The sequence below is a fragment of the Neomonachus schauinslandi genome, chromosome 1 (assembly GCF_002201575.2).
Source record: "Neomonachus schauinslandi chromosome 1, ASM220157v2, whole genome shotgun sequence".
Lineage (NCBI taxonomy): Eukaryota > Metazoa > Chordata > Mammalia > Carnivora > Phocidae > Neomonachus > Neomonachus schauinslandi.
Window position 1 is genome coordinate 54,288,257 of NC_058403.1, and position 26,164 is coordinate 54,314,420.

At 38.8% G+C, this 26,164-nt stretch overlaps 1 protein-coding gene across 1 annotated transcript in view; it reads right to left on the minus strand.

Annotated features, from left to right (window-relative positions):
• MORC1 (MORC family CW-type zinc finger 1) overlaps nucleotides 1–26,164 on the minus strand; it is a 170,298-nt gene that overhangs the window by 135,124 nt on the left and 9,010 nt on the right. The window contains exons 4-8 of the mRNA XM_021692684.1: nucleotides 21,949–22,017; nucleotides 18,351–18,441; nucleotides 17,580–17,688; nucleotides 13,706–13,865; nucleotides 11,509–11,614 (exon numbers count right to left, since the gene is read on the minus strand). Coding sequence (XP_021548359.1) covers nucleotides 11,509–11,614; nucleotides 13,706–13,865; nucleotides 17,580–17,688; nucleotides 18,351–18,441; nucleotides 21,949–22,017 — 535 coding nt within the window. The remainder of the gene's footprint in view (nucleotides 1–11,508; nucleotides 11,615–13,705; nucleotides 13,866–17,579; nucleotides 17,689–18,350; nucleotides 18,442–21,948; nucleotides 22,018–26,164) is intronic.

Here is a 26,164-nt window from a genome sequence, read left to right on the forward strand (position 1 = left end):
AGCGTCTGCCTTCAGCTCGGGTCATGATCCCAGGGTCCTGGGATCGAGCCCCACATCGGGCTCCCTGCTCCGCGGGAAGCCTGCTTCTCCCTCTCCCACTCCCCCTGCTTGTGTTCCCTCTCTCGCTGTGTCTCTCTCTGTCAAATAAATAAAATCTTAAAAAAAAAAAAAAGCAATAGAGAAAAAATCTTATTTGAGTGCCAAGAATAGTCATAATACCTATGAACTTAAGAAATGTGTAAGTCCTATGAAGATATAAGATATATGAAGATATATATTACAGAATCTTTTTCAGAGATTCACAATTTTTCTAATGTTTAAAACATTAGGCCACAAGAAATCTCAACAAATTTCAAAGAGCAGATATAATGCAAACTACATTCTCTGGAACAATAAAAAGATATTTGACACCACCCCCAAAAAACCTATGTACTTGTAGATTTTTAAAAATACTTTTTAAAAGTCATTCCTGAGCTAAAGAGAAAATCAAAATGGAATTTATAAATTATTTAGAAATAAGCAATAATGAATAAATCCTAAAAAAAAAGCAGGGTGGGGGGCACCTAGGTGGCACAGTTGGTTGGGGGATCAACACTTGGTTTCAGCTCAGGTTGTGATCTCAGGGTCATAGGATTGAGCCCCACATCGGGCTCTATGCTCAGGGAGTCTGCTACTCTCCCGCTGCCCCCCCCCCCATTTGCTCTGTCTCTCTTTCAAATAAATAAATGAATCTTTAAAAAAAAAAAAAAGAAAGAAAGAAAGAAGCAATAATGATAGTTCTATTTTTTAAACCTGTAGAACAGAGCCATAATGAGGGGGGTGGGGCTGGGAGGATGTGTAAAAGCCTGTTGTTCAGATTAGAAAATGAGGTTGAAAATTAACTAATAAAAGATACACCTCAAGGAAGCAGAAAAAGTAAAATAAATCCAAAGAACATAGGAGAAAATAAAGAAATATATAATTAATATAAACCTAGTAGACTTAAAAAGAACCCAAAATCATTTTGTTTTTAAAGACAGTTGAAACAATTAAATCTCTCTGGCCAAGAAAAAGAGACAGCATAATACGCAATAAAAGTAGTAAAAGTGGACACAACAATAGGATTGGGGAAAACAAATTTTCAAAGAGTATTTTATATAAAACTCCTTATCAACAAATTTGCAAATCTAAATAAAATGAATGCTCTTATAAGAAATTATAAATGACAAATTTGACCCCAAAATTTAAAAATCTGAATAGATAAACAGTTATAGCACAATTCAAAAGTAATTAAAGTAAAAACAAAAACAAAAAAGTGGTAAGACGACAGATTTTACAAAGAATTTCTACCAGGGCGCCTGGGTGGCTCAGTTGGTTAAGCGACTGCCTTCGGCTCAGGTCATGATCCTGGAGTCCCGGGATCGAGTCCCACATCAGGCTCCCTGCTCAGCAGGGAGTCTGCTTCTCCCTCTGACCCTCCTCCCTCTCATGCTCTCTGTCTCTCATTGTCTCTCTCGCAAATAAATAAAAAAAAAAATCTTAAAAAAAAAAAAAAAAAAAGAATTTCTACCAAACCTATAGGCAAACAAAGACTCATTTTACATAAATTCTTCCAAATCAACAAAAGAGGTGAAGAACTTCTCAACTCACTCTACCATAATCTATACACCAATACTAAATAAGGTAAGGATAATAAAACCATAATTATAGCCCAGTCTCACGTGTAAGCATAAGGGCAAAAAATATTAAATAAAATACTAGTGAAATTAACACAGTGAATACTACATCATGAACTAGTTGGGTTTATTTGAGGAATGGAAGAATGATAGTTCAATATCACAAACTTTACCAGAATAATATACTGCTTTAACGGATTAAAAGAGAAAAACAAAACCAAATCACCTCAACAGATGTCAAAAAGCATTGACAAAAACTTAACACCAATTTCCTGATGTGAAAAATAAAAGTCACACAATAAACTAGAAATAGAATAACTTCTTAAGTTTGACAAAAGGCATTGATTAAAAGGAATAATAACTAGAATAAATATCATATCTAATGGTCAAAGATAAAAGAATTCCATTAAGACAGAAACAAACCAAAATCACATCTGTCATTATCACTCTTAGTTAACTAGTTAGTTAAAACAAGAAAACAGAATGAGTAATAGAAATGAAGACACAAAACCATCACTATTTGCAAATAAAGACTAAACAGAAAATCCAACTGAAAACTATTAAAATAAAAGAATTCATAAATGGCAAGATACAAAATCCACAAAGTCATTGGTTTTGGGATGCCTGGGTAGCTCAGTCAGGTAAGCGTCCAACTCTTGATTTCAGCTCAGGTCATGACTTCAAGGTTGTAGGATCAAGTGGAGTCTGCTTTAGAGACTCCCTCTCCCAGTGCCCCTCCCCCACTCACTCTTTCTAAAATAAATAAAATCTTAAAAAAAAAAAGGTCAATGGTTTTCCTATCTGCACATTAACAAATAATTAGAAAAAGCAGTAGAGAAAAAATCTTATTTGAGTGCCAAGAATAGTCATAATACCTATGAACTTAACAAGAAATGTGTAAGTCCTATGAAGATATAATAATATCCAACAATTACTGAGTATTAACTCTGTGCCAGGTAGTGGTCTAAGCACTTTTCAGTACATACATTATGTAAGCTTCACAACAACCCTGTGATATATTACTATTAACACTACTGCTATTATTATTGCCATTTTTGGATATGAAAATTGAGGCTCTCTAAGGTTAACTACCTTCCCCATATTAACACAGCTTATAGAACTATAAATTGAACTCATACAGTCTAACTTTCAAAGTCTTGTTCTTAACTACTATGATATATACGATGATTAAAACTCCACTCAACTATATAAAAGACTGAAATAAGAACCAAAACATAAATATGTCAGTTTTCCCCCCAATTAATCCATAAATTCAATGGACTACCAATCAAAATCCCAAGAGTATTTTTTGTAATAAAACTTGAAAAGCTGATTTTGAAATTCTTATGGAAAAGAACATCTGCAAGAACAATCATAATATTTTTAAAAAGGACAGTGAAGGAGTACGTGCCCTACCAAATAGCAAAACACATTATAAAGGCTATAGCAATTAAAAAGTTTTAATGAAGTGAGAATAGAAAAAAATATATGAAAATAGGCCATCTAGAAACAGATCCATATATGATATGAGAATTTAGTTTATATTAGTGATGCATCTCAAACAAGAAAGGCTGAACTATTTTTAAAATGCTATATCCATTAGAAAATATTAATCTGTCCTCCCCCATGTACATGCTATGTTCAAAAAACAAATTCCAGATAGATTAAAAAGCTACAGAAATAAACTACGAATATTAAAAGAAATGATAAGAAAATATATTTGTTAAAGAACACCTATCAGAGTCTAGAAATGCGAAAGAAACTCATAAAGAAATATATTGCAGATTTGACCTCAAAATATCAAACATTGCTGTTAGACAAAGGACAATACTAACAATTTTAAAAGTCAAGTGGGGAGAGAGGAGGGAGGGTGTATGTGGCTATAAAAGGCAACAGCAGGGCGCCTGGGTGGCTCAGTCATTAAGCATCTGCCTTTGGCTCAGGTCATGATCCCAGGGTCCTGGGATTGAGCCCCACGTCGGGCTCCCTGCTCAGAGGGAAGACTGCTTCTCCCTCTCCTGCTATGTCTCTGTCAAATAAATAAATAAAATCTTAAAAAAAAAAAAAAGGCAACAGGAAGGGGACACCTGGGTGGCTCAGTTAAACGGGGCTGCCTTTGGCTCATGCCATATTGGGGCTCCCTGCTCAGCGGGAAGTCTGCTTCTCCCTCTGCTACTCCTCCTGCTTGTGCTTTTTCACTCACGCTCTCTCTCTCCCTCTCTCAAATAAATGAATAAAATTTAAAAAAAAAAAAAAAGAAAAAGAAAAAGGCAACAAGAAGGATCCTTGTGCTGATGTACTGGTGGATTTGCACCAGGCTAGGTAGATTGCATCAATGTCAATATCCTGGTTATGATATTGTACTCCAAGTTTAGCAAAGTAACAGCAATGGGGAACCTGAGCAAAGGGTACACAGGATTTCTCTCTATTATTTCTTATAACTGCTTATGAGTCTACAATTACCTAAATACAATTTTAATTAAAAAAAAAGATCAAGTGTCGAGGCAGCTGGGTGGCTCAATCAGTTAAGCAGCCAACTCTTGGTTTCAGCTCAGGTCATGATCTTGGAGTCCTGGGATCAAGACCTGTATCAGGCTCTGCACTCATGGAGAGTCTGCTTGAGATTCTCTCTCTCCCTTCCCTCTGCACCTCCCTGCTGCTTGCCTGCTCTCTCTTTCTCTCTCTCAAATAAATAAAATCTTAAAAAAATATATTAGCATTGCTCAAATAGTGAAAAAGTGAAATCAAACTAAGTTCCCATAATCAGTAAGGGAGTATTGATGTACAATATATCAATGTAAAATAACTGAATATTATGCAAAAACTGTTACACAACAATGTATAGTAATTTATTACTTTACAGACATTTTTTAAAAAATCATTTTAAAAAATGAGGACTACAATTATCCAATAAAAGAAACCAGGATTCCTTGGAGAAATGGCTGATTGCATTACAGCAACAGAAGAAGTATAATATGAGCCTGGAACATCTTATGATGCCAAAAAATGTTTAAAAATGATGGTGATATGTCAAAAGAACACAAAAGCCAGCTTGAACCGCATGCAGAATGAAACTGGACCATTTCCTTACACTGTACACAAAAACAGACTCAAAATGGATGGGAGACCTAAATGTGAGACAGGAATCCATTCAAATCCTTGAGAACACAGGCAGCAACCTCTTCAACCTCAGCCGCAGCAACTTCTTGCTAGACACATCTCCAAAGGCAAAGGAAACAAAGGCAAAAATGAACTATTGGGACTTCATCAAGATAAAAAGCTTCTGTACAGCAAAGGAAACAGTCAACAAAACCAAAAGACAACCGACGGAATGGGAGAAGATATTTGCAAATGACATATCAGATAAAGGGCTAGTATCCAAGATCTATAAAGAACTTATCAAACTCAACACCCAAAGAACAAATAATCCAATCAAGAAATAGGCAGAAGGCATGAACAGACATTTCTCCAAAGAAGACATCCAAATGGCCAACAGACACATGAAAAGTGCTCAACATCACCTGACATCAGGGAAATACAAATCAAAACCACAATGAGATACCACCTCACACCAGTCAGAATGGCTAAAATTAACAAGTCAGGAAATGACAGATGTTGGCAGGGATGCAGAGAAAGGGGAACTGAACCCTCTTACCTGTTGGTGGGAATGCAAGCTGGTGTATCCACTCTGGAAAACAGTATGGAGGTTCCTCAAAAAGTTGAAAGTAGAGCTACCCTACGACCCAGCCATTGCACTACTAGGGATTTACCCCAAAGATACAAATGTAGTGATCTGAAGGGGCACATGCACCCCAATGTTTATAGCAGCAGTGTCCACAATAGCCAAACTATGGAAAGAGCCCAGATGTCCATCAACAGATGAATGGATAAAGAAGATGTGGCATTTATATATATAATGAATAAAGAAGATGTGGTATATATATATATATATTATATATACATATACATACACACACACACATACACACACACACAATGGAATATTACTTAGCCATCAAAAAAATGAAATCTTGCCATTTGCATTGACATGATGGAACTAGAGGGTATTATGCTAAGTGAAATAAGTCAATCAGAGAAAGACAATTATCATATGATCTCACTGATATGTGGAATTTTAGAAATAAGGCAGAGGATCACAGGGGAAGAGAGGAAAAAATAAAAAACAAAGACAAAATCATAGAGGGAGAAAAACTATAAGAGACTCTTAATCATAGGAAAAAACCTGCTGGAGGGGAGGCGGGTGAGGGGCGGGGTAACTGGGTGATGGACATTAAGGAGAGCACATGATGTAATGAGCACCGGGTATTATAGAAGACTGATCAATCACTGACCTCTACCTCTGAAACTAATAATACACTATATGTTAATTGATTGAATTTAAATTAAAAAATAAAAAAGCCAGCTTGAACAGGCTCCCACTAGCCAAATCTAAGACAACTTTAGCCACAAAATACTGGTAGTGACAGATTATTATCCTTAAAATTAAAAGGAATGCATGGATCCCTACCATGCATAAAGAGAAGGAGAGGGAGAGGAAGAATGATACAACAAGTGTGAGAGTATCAACATCTGGGGAATCTGAGGGAAAGGTATATTGGAATTCTTTGTATTATCTTTACAACCCTGTTGAAAAGTCTAAATTACATCAAAAGAAAAAGCTAAGAAAAAAAAAAGTATGACTTTAATATAAACTGACAAATACTGAAAAATCTAGATGACATATTTAAAAACCCAAGTTGCAGAATGACTTCTATAGAAGAGAGATTGGGGGGAGGGCGTGCTGGGGTAGAGAATGAGAAAGCACTGTTACACTGATTGATGTATTTATGCATGTTTGAGTAGTTTTCAATCAACTCATATTTGTGTACTACAGAGGCCCACTCCACCCACTGCCCCAAGATTACTGTCCCAGGTAGACTACAATGAAGAGTGAGAGACAGGAGAGCATGAAGAAAACTAACACTTGGATCCAGGAGTTGGTGGCATACCTTAAATGAAATTTCAAGATCTCAATTATGAAATTATAATTCCATGCTGGTATCCACATAAAGAATTCTATGTCCTATGAATGGAATTTAAAACATCTGAATGATAGAGTAATTCCATACCTACTATCTACACAGACTCTCTGGGTACGGAATACAGTAGTAGAATTACAACCCTGTCAACTCTGCAGATGCCAACTGATACTGACCACATGTGAGGCATTTCATACCCTCCCCTCTACGACCTGTCACCTTCCATTTGCTCAGTGCTACTGCAATCAATCAACAGAGGACCTCTGCAAATCACTCTGATTTTAATCATCTGTGTGATTATAACTAAAGCTTACTAACAGCCACCAGGGAGAGGAGAGAACAAGTTAACCCGATTTTGTTTTGACTAATTCAAAAGAAAAAAACAAAAACAAAAACAAAAACAGAAGCTGGGTGGGGGTAAAATTTGCAAAAGTTTGACATGTGGGACTTGGTCTGGAGTTCCAAAAATTACCACAACATAAATTAACAAATATTGTCTAAACCGGCTCTGAAGAAACCTCTTATTTCCTGTCCTTAGTTCACTATTATTTTCATTCATATTCCATATTCTCAGCCCTTCCCTGGCCTCTTTGTTCCAAAGTCTTAACTTTCTTTTGATTTCTTACAAAGTTATTCTTCATATTGTCATCTTCCCTTTTAGGGCATTTGGCCTAAATTTAACATGGCAGATTCCTTTCCTGAAGATATAACCCACTTTCTGCATATCACCCTGCAACTATGTATGATTCCCTGGCACTCTCCACATGCCACATTCACAGATTCAAATTCTGATTTTATGTATCACATGTTCAATGCAAACTTCTGCCTCATCTGATTCTGAAATTCTGAGATGACTTATCTATCTACATATTTTTTTTAATTTAAGTGAAAACAGGTTGTCTTTAGACTGATACTGCCAAAGCACATGCCACTGCCTGCGTACTTGAACATCACTCCTAATGAAATTTTCATGAGGTTATTGTCATCTTGCAACAAGGCCCTGCTGACGGTTGGATTACGGTGGTAGAGCCTCAGCCCAAAGCAGATAAAGGGTTTTGATTGCAAAGTTTAAAACTGATATCAAATATTCATAAGAACTATATGAAAGTCCGGACACTTTGACTCGATAGTTCCCTTCTTGGGAATTTGTCTGTAAAAAAAAAAAAAAAAAAACCAATTCTGGGGCTCCTGGGTGACTCAGTCATTAAGCATCTGCCTTTGGCTCAGGTCATGATCCCAGGGTCCTGGGATAGAGCCCCGCATCGGGATCCCTACTCAGCGGGAAGCCTGCTTCTCCCTCTCCCACTCCCCCTGCTTGTGTTCCCTCTCTGTCTCTCTCTCTCTCTCTCTGTCAAATAAATAAATAAAATCTTTAAAAATAAATAAAAATAATTTAAAAAGACAATTCAAGGGCATCTAGGTGGCTCAGTCGTTAAGCGTCTGCCTCCGGCTCAGGTCATGATCCCAGGGTCCTGGGATTGAGCCCCACATCTGGCTCCCTGCTCAGCGGGGAATGTGTTTCTCCCTCTTCCTCTGCCTCCCCCCCCTGCTCATGGGGCTCTTTCTCTCTCTCTCAAATAAATAAATAAAATCTTTTTAAAAATTCAAAAGAATAAAAAAATCCATCTGTATGAAAATGCTTATTTCAATATTATCTATAAATAATGTGAAACACTGGGACCAATGCTATTCTCCAAAAATAAAGAAATGGTTATAGAAACTATGATGAATCAATTTAAAACCACTTATTGTAAAACCACTTATCAAGAAATCATTATGAAATGAGACTTTCCAAGACTACATAATAACTTAAAGTTCAGAAGCAAATCATAAATGAAAAAAAATTAGAAATCACACTTAAAAAAACACTAGAATTGAATAACAAAAATTAATAATTATGATATATAAATTATTTAAAAAATTTTTTAAATACTGTTTCATTTTTGATTTTATAAGAAGCAAAATTGGAAGAAAAATGTGTCAGAAAAAAAGCCTGAAAGCTTGAATTTTCCTATTTCTATGTAGAAAATTAAATTATTTTCAAAATCAGCAGGACCACACCATCTAAGACCAAAGGTGGAAATTGCATAGTTCCAAGGTTTGAAACTTGTTTTGAACAGAGGAAGAATCATACCCAGAGGGGGCGCCTGGGTGGCTCAGTTGGTTAAGCGACTGCCTTCGGCTCAGGTCATGATCCTGGAGTCCCAGGATCGAGTCCCGCATCGGGCTCCCTGCTCAGCAGGGAGTCTGCTTCTCCCTCTGACCCTCCCCCCTCTCATGCTCTCTCTCTCATTCTCTCTCTCAAATAAATAAATAATCTTTAAAAAAAAAAAATCATACCCAGAGGCTTTAAGGGGGACACCATAACCACAAGAAAAAGAAGTGGCAAAGGAGTTGTTACATTACTAAACCACTTGTTCTTAAAACCAAGATTATGTAAACTGTTCTTGGTTAGCAGTTCATGTATCAGAAGTCATAAATGTAAGAACAGTCAGAAAAAGATCCGTCTTTCACTAGAGTATTCGTTCAGCTGCAAGAGTTAACGTTTTCCCAGTCCCTTAATGAAGAGGAATTGGGTGTTAATGTCAAAGCCCACTGACTTTGCAGAGGGGAAAACTATACATCATCCCCCCCCCCAGGAGGCACACTGCTCTCCCTCCTTGGCCCTACTGTGAGACTCATATCAGAAGCTATGAAATGTACAAATAGCACCCTTGCTGGAGAAATAATGTCTCCTCTGTACAACAACTCATCCTCATAAATCCTCCACCCTGTCTTAAAAAGGCCTTTCTTATGACTAAACTATAAAAAAATGTGGTTGAAAAATCAAACAAACAAATCCAATGTGGTCCATGTTCCAAAATTAAACTATACATATCCTGGATCTTATCCATTTTCTTCATTTTGTGATTAACTGCTTAAATGGCTTAAGAAGCCTCTGACTTCATTAAACAATCTGGAAACAGTAAGAACTTTTTCCCAAAGAAATTAGCTGTCAAATTATTCCTCCACTAATGTGTTTGTTTTCTGATGCTAGTGCTGAAATGCCAAGGCACTCTGACAGATAACTGTTTGAAGATTTGGGCTCAGAGCTTTTAAATAGCATGCGATATTGGTTTTGGAAGCAGCTGTTAGACAGAAGGGCGGGACCAGGGGGAAGGGGGACGTGGTAATGGAAGTGCCGGTTAACAGTTCTGGGTCTCCTTTCTGATATTGGCGTGTTAATGTTGCCAAAAGGGTTCCCAGCATTTGTACAACAGTAAAGAGGCTGGATTTTTTTTTTTTCCAAACGAAAAAAAAAACCACCTTCATTTCTGTGTAAATCAAGAATTATGCATTAGAATGAAATGAAGAAAAATATAAATTAGAAAAAAGTAGAAAAGATAATCTAAAAGTGCATTATCAAACATTAAATTTTCTAATGGGGGAAGGGACCTTCAAATCTCACCTCAAAGGCAAAAGAAAAAGAGATGTTAAGTTTATGTATTTACTTGGGTCTCAATCTCTTAATCTAAAATTGCACTGTCCGATATGGTAGCCACTGGCCAAATGTGGCCGGTGGGCACTAGTCCAAACTGACTCGCACTATCTGTGTAAGACACACACGAGGTTTCAAGGATTTAGTAGGCAAAAAAGAGTATAAAATGTTTCATTACTACTTTTCATATTAAAATTTTACTTTATATATACCAGATTAAATAAAACATTATTAAAATTAATTTGACCTGTTTCTTGTTATTTTTCCTAATATGGCTACTAGAAAATTTAGATTTCATATAGGATTCATATTTGTGTCTCTCATTACATTTCCACTGGACAATACCAGTATTTAATTAAAATGAATCAGAATGAATTTAATTCCTTCAAAATCCCTTCCAGCTCCAGAGTTCTGACACTAAGAGACTGCGGGCTCAAGCTGGTAAGTTTCAAATACAAAGTTATTTTGGAGAAACTTAGGTTCAGTCACTATTTCATTATTTCTCCATACTTTTCACTCATGCTCTCCAATGCTTCTTTATTCTGTTTCCTATGGATCCCTAATAGCCAAGAAAAATGAATGTGTCCATTTATTCACTTATAAACTATAAGTATGAAGTTCATAAGGTCATTCTGAATTGTTAGCTGGTCATATTTCTTTTTGCTTTACACCATACTGATGCCCATTTTTATTTTTTTATTTTTTTTTAAGGTTTTATTTATTTATTTGACAGAGAAAGACACAGCGATAGAGAGAACATAAGCAGGCGGAGTGGGAGAGGGAGAAGCAGGCTTCCCGCCGATCAGGGAGCCTGATGTGGGGCTCGATCCCAGGACCCTGGGATCATGACCTGAGCCGAAGGCAGACGCTTAATGACTGAGCCACCCAGGCGCCCCTGATGCCCATTTTTAATGACATGTAATGGATAATGAACTCTGAGGGTTTTTTTTTTTTCAGTTTTAACATTCATAAAATAGGAGTTTCGGAATTAGAGAAGCTTAGAGGTGCTATTCCAGTGGTTCCCAAATGTGCCGCCACGTCTGAGTCACATGTGAAAAATGCTGATTCCTAGGCCTGATATCGGGAGATTCTTACTCAGCAGAATCTGGGATAAGACAAGATCCTTTGCTTCTTAAGAAGCTATCCGGGTCATTCAGAGGGTCAGCCTGGTTTGGGAATCAGTGGTCTAGCCTAACTGTAACATCTGTAACTGGGATAAAATGAATTGTCCTAGACCCTAAGGACAGCGGCCTTAGACCTAGAACTAGGATGCTGCACTCCAAAGCCAGCTCGCTGTCCTTACTGACAGACATTCTGTCAAACACACACTACTCACTCCTCAAGAGCTCCAGCCATCAGTATGTCTTCCTTGTCAGTCTTAACATCCAATTCTGGTTCTCCGCTAAGCAAAAGCTTCAAGTTATAAACAACCAGCAAAGTACCTAGTAGAAAAAAAGGACGTTTGACTTATCAATACTTTAACTACACTAAATATTAGTCACGGTGCTATTATCTCATCTGTGGAATTAAGCCTACTCTAGACCAAATTTCCTTCTGTACTTCAGTAAATAATGTGCTTGGTAAGTTCCAGGATAGAAGTCTCAGGGCAAATTCCACTCTCTGCCAAAGAGTGTTGAGTTTCTACATTATAGGTCTTATTCCTATTCAAATCATTGTTAAGTCTCTCAATGTGAATTCTTACACTTTGGCACTTTTTCATAATTTGCATTACGAAAATTGTTAGGAGTCTGAGCTAAATTTGTATTGTGGGTAAAGGTCTCATGGATGGAATCAATGCACAAAAGAACAAAGATGAGTTTTAAAAATTTGTACAAATATGAAGAATTGTTTTTAGACCCCATAATAGGTGTTGGCAGACTTTTTCTGTAAAGGGCCAGACAACAAACATCTCAGGCTTTGCAGGCCAAATGGTCTCTGTCACGTCTACTCACAACTCACCTCCATCATTGTAGCATGAAAGCTGCCACAAAGAATACATAAATGAATGAGTGTGGCTGTATTCCAATAAAACTTTATTTACAAAAACAAGTATGGCTGGGTTTGACCTGCAGGTCACATTTGCTGACCCCTGCTCTAAAGCATAACTAACAAAATAATCCAAATTCTTTACAAAATTGAGTATGGTACAAAGACAAACAGGATTGTCAGAGAAATTAAAAGAACAACCAATTACACCTCTCTTGGTAGTACTAAAACCCAAGAGAGAACAAACAGCACAGTGACTAAGAATGCCTATGTCTAAATCCTGCATCAACCATTTATTTACCAGTTGCAATGACCTTGGATAAATTTCCTAACCTCTTTGAACCTAATGTTTTCTAATCTCCACAATGGAGCACATGAATAATTTTGAGAATTAAATGTGTTAATTTTTACAAAGCATTTAGAAAAGTATTCAAGAAACAGTACACCCTTCTTTAGTATTTACATGAGCATTTCACAGTTAAAAGTCAACTAACAAATCACGTTAGCTGTCCTTAAAGTATGTCATGTACAGAGGCACCTGGGTGGCTCAGTTGGTTGAGCGTCTAACTCTTAATTTTGGTTCAGGTCATGATCGCAGGGTCGTGAGATGGAGCCCCAGATCAGTTTCTACGCTGAGCATGCAGCCTGCCTAAGATTCTCTCCCTCCATCTCCTTCTGCCCCTCCCCCACAGCTTGCACATACTCTCTTTCTAAAAATAAAAAAAGGTATATCATGTACACATTAATAAGACTAATATTTATTGAATTGCCACTAGTTTTCTTCTAAAAGAAAAGGGAAAGGATGGCAAAAAATCATTTTTAAACAAAATGCCACAAATTAGAGAAGAAATTTTGAAGGTAATACAAGCCAAGTCAGAAACAAATTTCTCAGAATTTTACTGAAACATTATATAAAACAAGGAGTTGCAAAAAGGAAAATGCACATAGCTTTCTCTAGAGTAGGATTCTTCTTGTTTCTAGATATGAAAGGTGGACATCTGGAGAAAGACTGGCACTGGAAAATGTTAGTAGACACAGTGCATTCTACATGTTGAGTAGAAAGCTGGTGCAGGTTGAAAGAATACAGAAATAAAGAATACACAGAAAGATCTGTTAATGTGGAAAATGTCCACAAAGCTTTTGCTAACTCTCTGCCTCGGAAACCTGGATTCACTGGCTTATAAATTGCTGTCTTACACACGTGAGATCATCTAATCGTAGACACTACAGTAAACATCTCCTAACTCTGCTACATAGTACAGGAATTATGGATCCCCTATGGTCACAGACTATGTCATCCTCTCTGTATCCAGTCTTCACCAAGCTCGTGCAAGTACAAGTCTTTCTCCCAGTATCAGGGACTTAGAGCTATTCACGTTTAGATTCACTTAAGACAAAATTCATGTGGATATAATGAATAACTGCCCCCATGTGAGATCCTGCATGGATTATAAATAGAAAAAATATAAAAGCGTACGTAAAGTATCTTTTGAAAGACACTAAAAACAAATACTTCTAACAAAACTTCAGAGTTTTGATGATCTTACCACATTTCCCATAGATCACATCAAACTGCTGCATCAGTTCAGCTTCATTTCTAAATGGAGAGTACTTAAAAATTATAGACAATTCTGTTGAGAATTTTTGAGGATCATCTGTGACAGATTTTCTGGTTCTTGTTAACCATGAAGGTATTGGAACAACAACCTATTAAAAAAATGCACACATCAATTTACTATGAAGTACACAAATAAAAACCATCATCCTTTCATCTGATCCTAATTCAGTCCATTCTTCATCTAGCCAAATTACAAAACACAAAGTTAAAAGTTTATTTCCCCCTGTATTCTAGTTTTATGAGAGAAAGACACAAAACAATTATGTATACTCAGCGTTTTATTCTAAAATGCTCCATTGTCTAATGTGGGGACAGATGGAATCTACTTCAGCCCCTAATGAAATATGGGTAGGATGGCAGAAGGAACAACAGTATCAGCACTTTAGAAGTTGAACAGTACATGACAGCAAATCCAGGAAAACCAATCTGAGGCCCATGCCAGAAGAGAAAACCAGCCTGTTTACAATTTGGAATACGCTAAAAGGCTCAGAGATTGATGGCATGAGTTCACTCTGGGGGTGGGATAAAGGGGGAAGTGAAAGAGAAGTAGCATCCAGATCCCCATCTGGCACCAGCTCCCCCACCTCCACAGAGACTGGATGCTTATTCTCTGGAAAGAGTACAACAAAGCATTTCTGGATTAGAGGATATGTCAGGCACAGTTGTCAGGGGGACCTGAGATCAGAGGGATTAAGGTATACATACTGGATGCTGAGAACTCAGATCTCTTCTCTCATTTGGGTCCCAGAAAGCTGTCAGCTAGGCCTTCAGGCAGAAGACTGTAGGAGTCTTCTCCGAGAAATTGGACTAGCCCAGAAGGAAAGACATAAAGAAAATTACATTGAGGGCTTCCCAATAATACAGCTCAGCTAGGGCTCACTATTGTGACACTCATAGCTGCAAAGCCCCCCACCCCCAACCCCACCCTCGCAGAGCTTTTGATCAAAATTGTATTGGAATACTCTATTTAAAGTATTCAGGATTGATAGCCATCGGAGAAAAGCCTCTAATATGATAAATACAGACCAAATAAGCAAGCACAAACAAAGCAACTCATCGGAAACAAAAACCATACAAGGAAGATGAAAATTTCAGAGGAAAAGAAAAGTCAATCATTGTTAATATCTTCAGAGCACTAAAAGGAAATATTGTATCCATGAAACATAACTATATGTCTTTAAAAAAGAATACTGAAAGAATTTAACACACTTCTTGGAAATGAAGAATATGACTACAGAAAAATATTTATGAAAGGGTTGGAAGAATAAATGTTAGAAAATCTCCCAGAAAATAAAACACAGAAAATTGGAGAGATAAGATAAGAAAATTTAAGAACCAGTTCTAGGTGTCCAAGATCTAAGAACAGAAGTTACAAAAAGAGAGAAAAGAGAATACTAATGAAAGAAAATCATAAATATTACAGAAAAACGTTCCCAACCTGAAGAACATGTATTTCCAGATTGAAAATGTCCAATAAGCAACCAGCACAATGGATGCAAACACACCCACGCAAAAGCAAAATACTTAACATCAGAACATTGGAGACAAAGAAGATTCTACTGCTTCAAAGAGTAGAAGGGGGAAAAAAAAGAGTAAGTTACACACAAGACTCAGAAATTAAAATGGTTTCAGACTTCTCAATGACAATGCTAGAAATAAGATAATGAAGCAATGGCTTCCAATTCCTGAAAGAAAATTCACTCCAACCTACAAATAACAACAAGCTAAACTGAGTGTTCAGGTAGGATAAAAATATCTTCATGCATGTGAAGTCTCAAAACACTTGACTTCTCATGCATCCTTATTAAGAAAGCTAACAGAAGACATGTTGGACAAGGCAGGTCCTGGGAGCACAGCGGAACACCAGCCGTGGACAGCAGGAGTGAGGGGCAGCAAGAAGATTCCAGGGCAGAGTCTTCAGGAAGGTGGAACAGAGAAGAATGTAGCTGGAGACTGGGGTTAACATAGTGATAAAGACAGAAAACCAAGCAAATACTCAGGACAATGCTTAGTACATAAAACACTAAGGAGACAATTACTAATTCCAGGGAAAAGAAAAAATTGTGCAGAAAAAGGAAAAAATTCATTTATGACAGGATACAGTGTGAATAGTGTTTATATAGTCTTACAACGTAAATACTGAACATTAGCATAAGTAAAATGACAATGGAGCTACCTTGAAGGTGGAGAATTGGAAAGTATGTATATGTAATACAAACACATGAAATAATAATATATAGATCCTTTTATAACGAGCAATTAATACATAATACATCAAATCAAGGAGTAGTAATACAAGTATGTTATATAGAGATATGCAGGAAAATAGTGAAAAAAATCAGCTAATATTATTGAAAGAGTTTGCCTGGGTCGAAGTAGAAATGGGAAGGGGTTCCTGGTTTCAGTTTTTTTTTTTTTTAAAAAAAAAAAAAGGAAATGGCCCATGTTAGGAAAGCTATAACCTCAGCTTTGGCCCAATTTTCCATGCCTTTACATATATAAATGGCAACATAAATGCTTAAAGCATTGCTTTTCTTTCTAACAGTCTCCCACTCAGCTACTCCCTATCGCCTACAGATTTGTTGCTTAGCCGGCCCCACCCCACTGCGGCCGGTGGGCATGCTGCACCCTTGGGGGACAACCTCACATCCCCACTGTCCTTCCAACTCCATACTCCTGTCCAGGTCTGAGAGTTGCTGCGTGCCACTTCTCTCCACATACCAGCCTTTACAGCTGCAAGTGGTGCTCACTGCATAAAACGCTCATTGACCAATCGAGGCTCTCTAATCTCTCCATCCATACCATTGCTTTTGACAATTTTGTAACAGCAGAAATGCATACTCACTGAACAGCATTCTTTTTAAACACCCTCATTTTTTTATGTATCCAATTCACATGTGTTTGCCTATATTTTATGACCCCTCTGATGGTCAGATGATCTTCTGCTGGTTTTCTACCTTCCACAGGGTCTAACCAGTGCTGGGTCGTTCCTTAACCTGCATTCACTGTATTGAATTACACTGACATTGTGAGTAGTAAAACTCAGACACTGCAAATTAATAAAGCATAGCTAGGTCATCAAATGGAGTTGAAATTATGGTTACTGGGTTACAGTTTTAAATCTATTTTGCACTCAGTTTCTTTAGATTTTGTATTCCAAGTCTTTTAATCCAATATTTATTTTTAAAATGATAATCCATTTATGGCACAAATGGTGGAAATGTTTTGCAGGCTCCTTCCAAAAAGCTCACTGTGCCAAAGGGAGCCTCTTATTCTGGGAGATTTGGGTACATGGATAATGAAAATAACATTCTGAAAACTGCCTTGAGTTAATAACCCACTCAAGAATGGTCAACAGGGGGGCACCTGGGTGGCTCAGTTGGTTACACACCTGATTTGGCTCAGGTCATGATCCCAGGGTCCCGGGATCGAGTCCTGTGTCAGGCTCCCTGCTCAGCAAGGAGTCTGCTTCTCCCTCTTCCTCTGCCCCTCTCACCCCTGCTCATGCTCCCTCTCTCACTGTCTCTCTCTCTCTCAAATAAATAAATAAAATCTATTTTTAAAAAAATGCTACCCAAGAAAAATAAGTGGCCACGGATTCTTAAAAAAAAAAAATTGGTCAACAGGACATGCCTCCAATGACCCCCCCCAGAATGTCCAGCCACCCTCTCTCCACTTCCCAAATACATTCCTAAATTTCTAAATCATAATCAGAAAAGAACTGCTGTAGACTTCACCTCCTGAGATGGTAAATGAAAACAACGCTGTTACCATAGAAACCAAAGGAAAATCTCAACTCTTACCTCAGTAAGACCTTCTCTTTCACAGAATGTCTGAGAAAAAAACACACAGGTCATCGTTTCTTCCTTCTTTGTAAAAAGAATAAAGTCTTTCCCAATCCTCATGGATCCACTATATTAAAAAACAAGAACATACTGGTTTACCTCTCAAACACTGAAAAGAAAAAATAGGCGGGCACGAAACTGTGCACTGTAATGAATTGTTCTTTCATAGAAGTAACTCCCCTGTTTTGCTGACCCATCACCAAAAGGGTGAAAATATTATTTTTTTCCTCAAAGTAGAGCAGATGGATTTGAACCAATCTAGCTCCACACCCTTGCTTGAGACAGGGCAGCTAGAAATAAGGCGCTGTCCAGGACTCAAGAAAAGAACAATTATCTGTCCGTAGCAGGTGTCACATGGGTGACGATATACCCTTGTCCTCACCTTACACTGAGGCAGATTAATAAAATAAGCTGTGGACACATAATTACACCTGCAATAACATATGCTCTGAAAAACAAGAGAAACACAGAGATTCAAGGAAGCTCTGAAGTACAGGGCTTCTGCTTCCTGAGAGACAATTCATCCCCTATACGAGAATTAAATTTACAAATATTGTAAAGATTCAAGTCAGTTTTCGGTATGGAAATCCCAAAACAAGGTAGGACTCTCCAGTTTATATATATGTTTTGAGCTTCACAAACCTGATCATTCTGTATAAGATTGCCTTTACATAAATATTGTTCCCAGTATCAATAATACATGCCTTAAAGGAAAAAAAAAATTCTCACCTTTTAAGACCATTACCATATTGCCCAATAAACTTCAAGGTTGATGACCGTTTCCTGGATGTTCCAAAGTAAATGATATCTGAAGCTTCCTCTATAATTGACAAAGACATATAGGTGGTTAGAAATTATGAATCATTGACACTGGCCACAGGTCCAGTTGTCAGGATGTCACACGTATCTCAGGACATTAGGGCAAATCCATACCTCTTGGGTCAGCCCAGTGACAAGGATTCTTGTCAGGCTCCATGATCTCTGACCAGGATCTTAACTGTAATATACTGAAGGAGGTCAGACAGACCTAGCCATATGACCTTGGGTAAACAGAGTTTAAACTCTGAGTCTTAATTTCCTCGTCTCTAAAAGGGAACTACTAAGACCTAGATCATAGGGTTGTTGCTGAAGACAAATACACAAAAGGAGATCATCTGTTTGTGAAACCCTGAACACAGTACATGCCACTTGATAAGTGCCAATAAATTATACGTGTTAAAATTATCTGTACCACTAGTCATTTTCCATGAATCTGGCCCTTAGCCAGCTCCATGGAAGACCAAGCAGGGCAGAATGGCTTCTGGTCTGACACTCCCTGGGGATGAAGGGCCACTTGTTCCAGACTCTCAGAGTCATTCTCCAGATCTCTCCAGGGCATTCAGAAATTCTAGAGAAGAATCATCTGAACTTCAAAATATACATACCCCCAGAAATCAGAATGCTCCTAGGGACACAAGGAAAGATAGAAATGGGTCTCCCAGTTGGCCTACCTGAATGCGTGCTCTGGAACTCTGGAAATGTTCTGAAGACCAGTGTCAGTCTGTGTGCAGACATGCACACCTGGTGTGTGGTATGTAAGGGCTACCAGACACTCTGCTTATCTGAAGCCAACTGGACATTCTATCGCATGTTCTTATAAAGGGCTGGGTATTAGGTGAGGGTATCCATAATAACAACATTAGCTACCATTTACTGTTTAGTATATGCTAGGGACTGTATCATATACTTTACATGCACTGCCTAGTCAATATTTATAACAAAACTACATAGTTGATATTATGATGATGATCTGCATGTTACGGATGAGGAAATTTAAGTTCAAAGATTGTATGTAAAGTGCCCAAGGTGAAACAGCCTATGAATGCTACTGTAAGGATAACAATCCAAGGTTGTCAGAGACCATATTCCATGGTTTTCAAAGCACATCTCACAGACTCCCATGTATGGTGGCCGGAGTTCTGGGCACAGGTATAGAACACTGACATGACCCCTGCCCATAGCAATTTATGTCATGATAGGAAAAACAGATTAGAAACAAATAAACAAGATAATTTTTTAAAGCATTAAGTGAAGAAAATAAAACCAGGATAAGGTGATAGAGAATTAACAGGAGTGTGGCCCTCAGACAGAATGATCAGGGAAGGCCTCTTTCGTAAGGTGACATCTGAGATGAACTTCAAACGAAGGGCCAGTAGGTATGGCTGGAGTGTTATAAGCAAAGGAGTAAGTGCCATGAGAAACGGCCAAAGAGGTGGACAAAGGCCAAATAATGCAAGAAACTGGAAGCATTACTGCGAGTATAAATTATATCCCAAAGTACGGAAAAACCACTAAGGGCTTTAAAAAGGGGAAGGATATGATGTGATTTATATTATAGATATCTTTTTTTTAAAGATTTTATTTATTTATTTGACAGAGAGAGAGCACACAAGCAGGGGGAGCAGCAGAGGGAGAAAGAGAACCAGGCTCCCCACTGAGCAGGGAGGCCAATGCGGGACTTGATCCCAGAACCCTGAGATCATGACCCGAGTCGAAGGCAGACGCTTCACCGACTAAGCCACCCAGGCGTCCCGATTTTCCAATCAATGTTAACAGTAATTGTTCTCTCAACACTAGTAGACTTTTAAAAATAGTCCTGTATACGTCAGGGTGCCTGGGTGGCTCAGTTGGTTAAGCAGCTGCCTTCGGCTCAGGTCATGATCCCGGGATCCTGGGATCGAGCCCCACATCAGGTTCCATGCTCAGTGGGAAACCTGCTTCTCCCTCTCCCACGCCCCCTGCTTGTGTTCCCTCTCTCACACTCTCTGTCAAATAAATAAATAAAATCTTTAAAAAAAAAAATTGTCCTGTATATGTCAACTGAAGTATGAGTTCCTTCTGAAGATTTGAATATTTGCCACTTTTCTGTGTTTTCATCATTTTGCTCATGGCTGTATTATAAAAGGAGCTGCTTCTTTTTCTTTTTTCTTTTTTTTTTAAGGAAGTACCTTAGAATATATCAGATATTCTGTTATTTAAACATTCAGAAAAATGAACTAAATGGTCAGCCTAGACGTGAAAAACAAAACTGTTTTTTCATCATGATTTTCTCACAGTCTTCTTTCTCTTATTTAAACACTAAGGAACCAACAATACTTTGAGTCAAAATCACCTGGAAAAATCAAAATTATCCTGACAAAGTCAGAACGAGACCTGAGTAAGAGATTTCAGCATTTTCTAAACTTGCTAATAATCTCTGACTATTCATACCAAGGGGGCACTTCAGAGACTAGCAAGAAGACAACTGCTTTACTTTGTATTCTCAGCTTCTGGCAGTGATGAGCATCCTTTCTGCTGCTATAGAACAGACAGAACTGTTCCCTATTACTTGAACTCTCCTCATGATTTTTTTAACCTAGTGGTCAAAAATCCTGTTTTGTGGGTCATAGACAAGTGTTAAACAAGAATTCAGGGATAAGCTATCCCAAATGAGTCAAAGCCCTTATCAGAGGGAATAATATTTCAATTTCACAGGATGCCTGGGTGGCTCAGTTGGCTCAGGTCATGATCCCAGAGTCCTGGGACCGAGCCTCACACCGGGCTCCCCATTCGGCGGGGAGCCTGCTTCTCTCTCTGCTTGCCGCTCCCCGCTGCTTGTGCTTGCTCTCTCTCGCTCCCCCCTCTGACAAATAAATAAACAATAAAATCTTCAAAAAAAAAGAATTCAATTTCACAGTAAACTGGTATTGTGCACCTACTGTGTGTTGCATTTTGGCTAGCCTTGAAGGTACCAAAAAAAAAAAAAAAATCATGCAATGAATTGTAGATGTGTTCATTATGGTGAGAATAGTTGACTGAATCTACTAACCCTTTGAACATGCCGAGAAAAAACAAACCGCTAAAAACAAGGAGAGGTAACCTCTTCCTCAAGGTTAAGCAGAAAATTAAAAATAGCCTGAAAGCACTGGAAACTGCCTTAGGGCTCTTGCAAGCAATACCTGAAGGGCAGGCTCAAACAATCTCAAAATCCATCCAGTTACCCCGCCTTTTCCATTCATTTCCTAGATGTTTTTTCTTACAAGTAATCATACCTTCTTCTTCTTTTCATCTTTCTTGCAATATTTATCTACATTCCCTTTTTATCTTGGTTTAGATGATTATAATGAATTTACTCTGTCAGCTGGAATATTTAAATCTAGAAAGCTCAACAATATGTTAAGTCTGGGGTTTATTTTCCCTTAATAGCTCCATACCTGGTTTTGCATAGATAGCTCAATTTATTTTTATTTATTTTATGGATTTTCTGTTTCCCTGAACAGCCAGTTAGGTATCTGGATAATTAACTTACCAGGGCTCATACCACATCCATCATCCAGGAAGCACAACATGAATCCACCCTGCAGTTTTTCATTATCCACTGTAAGAGAAAGCAGTTATTACTAATAAATATTGGCCTTAATTTGTTCATCAGAAAGTCATGCTGCTTACATAATTATCTGTCCTCCTCAAAGGCAGCCGCGGGGTGACAGCGTTAGGGCACAGTGATGGCGCCCAGAAAGGTGTCCTGGCTACAGTTCCTCAGGACACTGCAGGGGGAAGACAGTCATGCACCAAGAAGGCTTTAAATTAACATAAAACCTCTACACATTAATAAATCATGTGTACAGTGGGGCATGCCCTGCTCCTGGAATCTGACTGGCCTTTAAACTTCAGGTATTTTCCACCCTGGGGCCAGGGATAAAGGGAAATGGTGATGTGACCCCAGGGTCCCTCCATCCCCCTAATCCACCTTTATGCCCTTCCACCAAAGCACTAATTCTAAAGCCACTCCAGGCCATTCTTATTAAATTCCTCAGGCTCTCCTCTAAGTAGTCAATCCCCGTAAGAGCCATTTGTGTGTGCTTCCTAGTGGCAGCAAATATTTGCCTCTTGAAAATGCATTTGATTTGGGCGCCTGGGTGGCTCAGCCGTTAGGCGGCTGCCTTCGGCTCAGGTCATGGTCCCAGGGTCCTGGGATCGAGCCCCACATCGGGCTCCCTGCTCGGCGGGGAGACCGCTTCTCCCTCTCCCACTCCCCCTGCTTGTGTTCCTGCTCTCGCTGTCATATAAATAAATAAATAAAATCTTAAAAAAAAAAAAAGAGGGCGCCTGGGTGGCTCAGTCGTTAAGCGTCTGCCTTCGGCTCGGGTCATGGTCCCAGGGTCCTGGGATCGAGCCCCACATCGGGCTCCCTGCTCGGCGGGAAGCCCGCTTCTCCCTCTCCCACTCCCCCTGCTTGTGTTCCTGCTCTCGCTGTCTCTCTCTGTCAAATAAATAAAATCTTAAAAAAAAAAAAAAAAGAAAGAAAATGCATTTGATTTTTGAAAATGGCTATTCTGGTGATTAAGAGATATCATTAAGATAAGAGAAAATAATCTCTTGTTTAAAAAAAAATGGAAGGGTGTAACAAAAACTAATGAGACTAACTTTAACGCTTAGTTTGTGATCTGGCTCTGAGAGGAATTGCAACATTTGGATCTATGACTTCTACCACATCTCTCCCCCTTTCTCTTTTTTTTTTTTGATAATAGCTTGAGAAAGAGCTTACACACACAAACTGCCTATGTGTAAAGTGTACAATGGGATGAACTGTGGCATATGTACATACCCACGAAATCATCATCACAATCAAGGCAGTGAACATACCCATCACCTCAGACGTTTCCTCAGGTCACTCTACAGTCTCTCCCTTCTGCCCCTTCCATGCCCATCCCCCTACCCCAACCTCAGGCAGCCACGGATTTGCTAACTCTGTACCTGTAATTCAGTTGTAGCACATTTGTTAAGTCAACTGTGTTCAACGGTCACCCCTAAACTACATTTTAAAAGTTAAATAATGTTCAAGATAATCTATAAATACATATCTAAAATATGTACCTAAGCTTTCTGGGTTCATAATTTTATGGTCACATGCCCACTTCTAATCCCCTACCCCCCCCCCACTAATTCCCTCCCTGTCTATAAGCACTTTGGATCTTCCCTACCATTTCATTTTCCCAGTTCTCTCTGCCTCGTCGTCCAGAGTGCTTACCTCAACTCCTGTATCAGAATATTCCTCCCCCATTGTAGGTCTTCGCTCTGTGCAACCCCCACCTCTGGCAGAGGATGACATTCTCCGCTATTCAACAAGGGGAAACCAACTCTTGTGGAGTTCTTTGCACAGTGTGGTAGTTCTCAACCATGGCTGAACATTTGAACCGCACAGAGATACTCCAAATTAACTGGTCTTCGGTGAGGCTCAGGAATAAACATCCCCCCCAATTATCCTACTGTGTATCAGCACTGGGAACCACCTGATCCAAGCCTCATGTGGCTCTGCATAGATGCAACAATTGATTTTGCAGCTCTTGGAATAAAGTTCTCATGCAAGGAGCTTGCAGAAAGAAGGGCATTTCTTTGGTGAACAGGTGGGAAAGACTCAAAATTCCCAAGAGACGTATGCAGTGCTTACTTTTTCTATAAACCCTAGTGAAGGACTACAGACAATCACAGCCTCGAAATGTAATATTCCCCTACTGTCGACCCTGAAGCTTGGCCTTACTTCAATTCCTTAAAACTAAGGATTCCAGATAAATTTCTATTATCTGTTAAATATGCATGTCCAAAACAAACCCCAGCACCTTCTCCCTCGTCAGACTTACTTCTGATGTTTCCTGTTCAATAAACGGCCATCACTCTGCCATTAGGCTTCAGCTGCCCAAGTCAAAACCTCAGGATTGCCATGTCTTCTCAATTCCACCTCCTTAAAGCCTCTCAAGTCTGACCACTTTCTCTACCACCATGACACTGCCTTAGCTCAGGAAACCATCATCTCTCTTGTCGATTACAGCAACAGCGGCCTCACTCCTTGCTCGCACTAAGAGCAGAGCGCCGACCAATGTGCATTTCACAATAATTTTATGTGTCAACTTGGTTAAATTCTGGTACCCAGCTGTTCAGCCAAACATTAGTCTAGACGTTGCTCTGAAAACATTTGTGGATATAATTAACATTTACAATCCGTTGACTTTAAGTAAAGCAAATAACTTCCATAGTGTGGGTGAGCCTCATCCAATCAGTTGAAGGCCTTCAAGGCAAAGACTGAGGTTCCCCAAAGAAGCAATTTTCTGCGTCAAGATGGCAACTCAGAAATTGCGCTTGAGTTTCCAGGTTGCTGGCCTACCCTAAAGATTTAGAACTTGACACTGCACATCAACTCTTAGTTGGATTTCCAACTAAGCTGGATAAGTAAGTAGGGCCAGATGCCCTACAGATTTCAACTGCATCAGCCCCCACAATCATGTGAGCCAATTCCTTAAAATCCCTCCCTCTCACTCTCCCCAAACGCTCTATCAATATCTACAGATGTAGACAGATACAGATACATATCGATATTGAAATATACATACATAGCTAGAGGGGAGGGAGGGAGGCAGATCATATCTGTCCATCTATCTGTCTGTCTACCTCTCTGTCCATTTAGCTATCTCCTACTGGTTCTGTTTCTCTGAAGAACCCTGATGAATACACTCTCCAAGCTCACCTCTTGTCACTCCCTCCCCACACCCATACTGCAACCTTCCATTTCCACGCAAATATTCTCTTTAACTAATCTTGAGCATCTCGAACATTTTTGCAACTCTGTCGGTGTTCTATGTTCTCTCCATATTCAAGCCCCTGCCTATCCTGCCCCTTTTCACTCTCCACCCGATTCAGCAGGCGGAAGCCTATTTCCCCTTTAGCTTATTAGATCCAGTAAGGTTCCTTCTTGGACACCTTCCTCATTCTTACACATCTTCGGGCGCCCACAATGTGCATTTTCTTTGCAGTTTGTGCTTTCCGCCTGCTCGTGTATCTCTTTTCCTTTCAAACCAGTGGCTCTTACTTTTTAAAACACAGTTGCCTCAGAGGTATGGTGAAAGCTAAGGGCCCTCCTCCCATGAAAGTGAAGATATACACCGTATTTTCTACAGACCCCCGCACTAGGATGCCAATTTCTTAAGTGCAGGCACTGTGTGTACTTAACACTTAACCCAGTGTCTGCCACTTGGTAAGCACTTAAAAAAAAAAAAAAAACATTGAATGCAAATCCATGTTTACTAGAACCAATACATATGAACAGATAAAACAACAATGGCCAAACATGTTTAGTTTGAATTTTATACTCCTCCCTCCAGTTACCCGAAGAAAACTTAAGATTGGAAAGTAATTCAGGGGCCTCAGTAAATAATTTGAAAACTATTTACTTTTATTTTTCCCCATATCAATTCTATCTATTGCTGCATAAGCTCTGACCCTGGCTTATTATTTTTTAAGAAAAAGCAATTTGCTAAGTTGATAGCCATATTGTGATTTGCTGCAATAAAACAATTTATAACATGAATAGGTACTTTTTTTATGAATAGGTAATATAAAACCAAAAATCTTAAGTTCAGTTTTTCACAAAACACATAACCTAAATAAAGAAAGAAGTGCCATTTTGAAGTCAAATGGCAAAGACTGTGTGTGTGTGTGTGTGTGTGTGTGTATGCCAAGTGCTAGAAAAA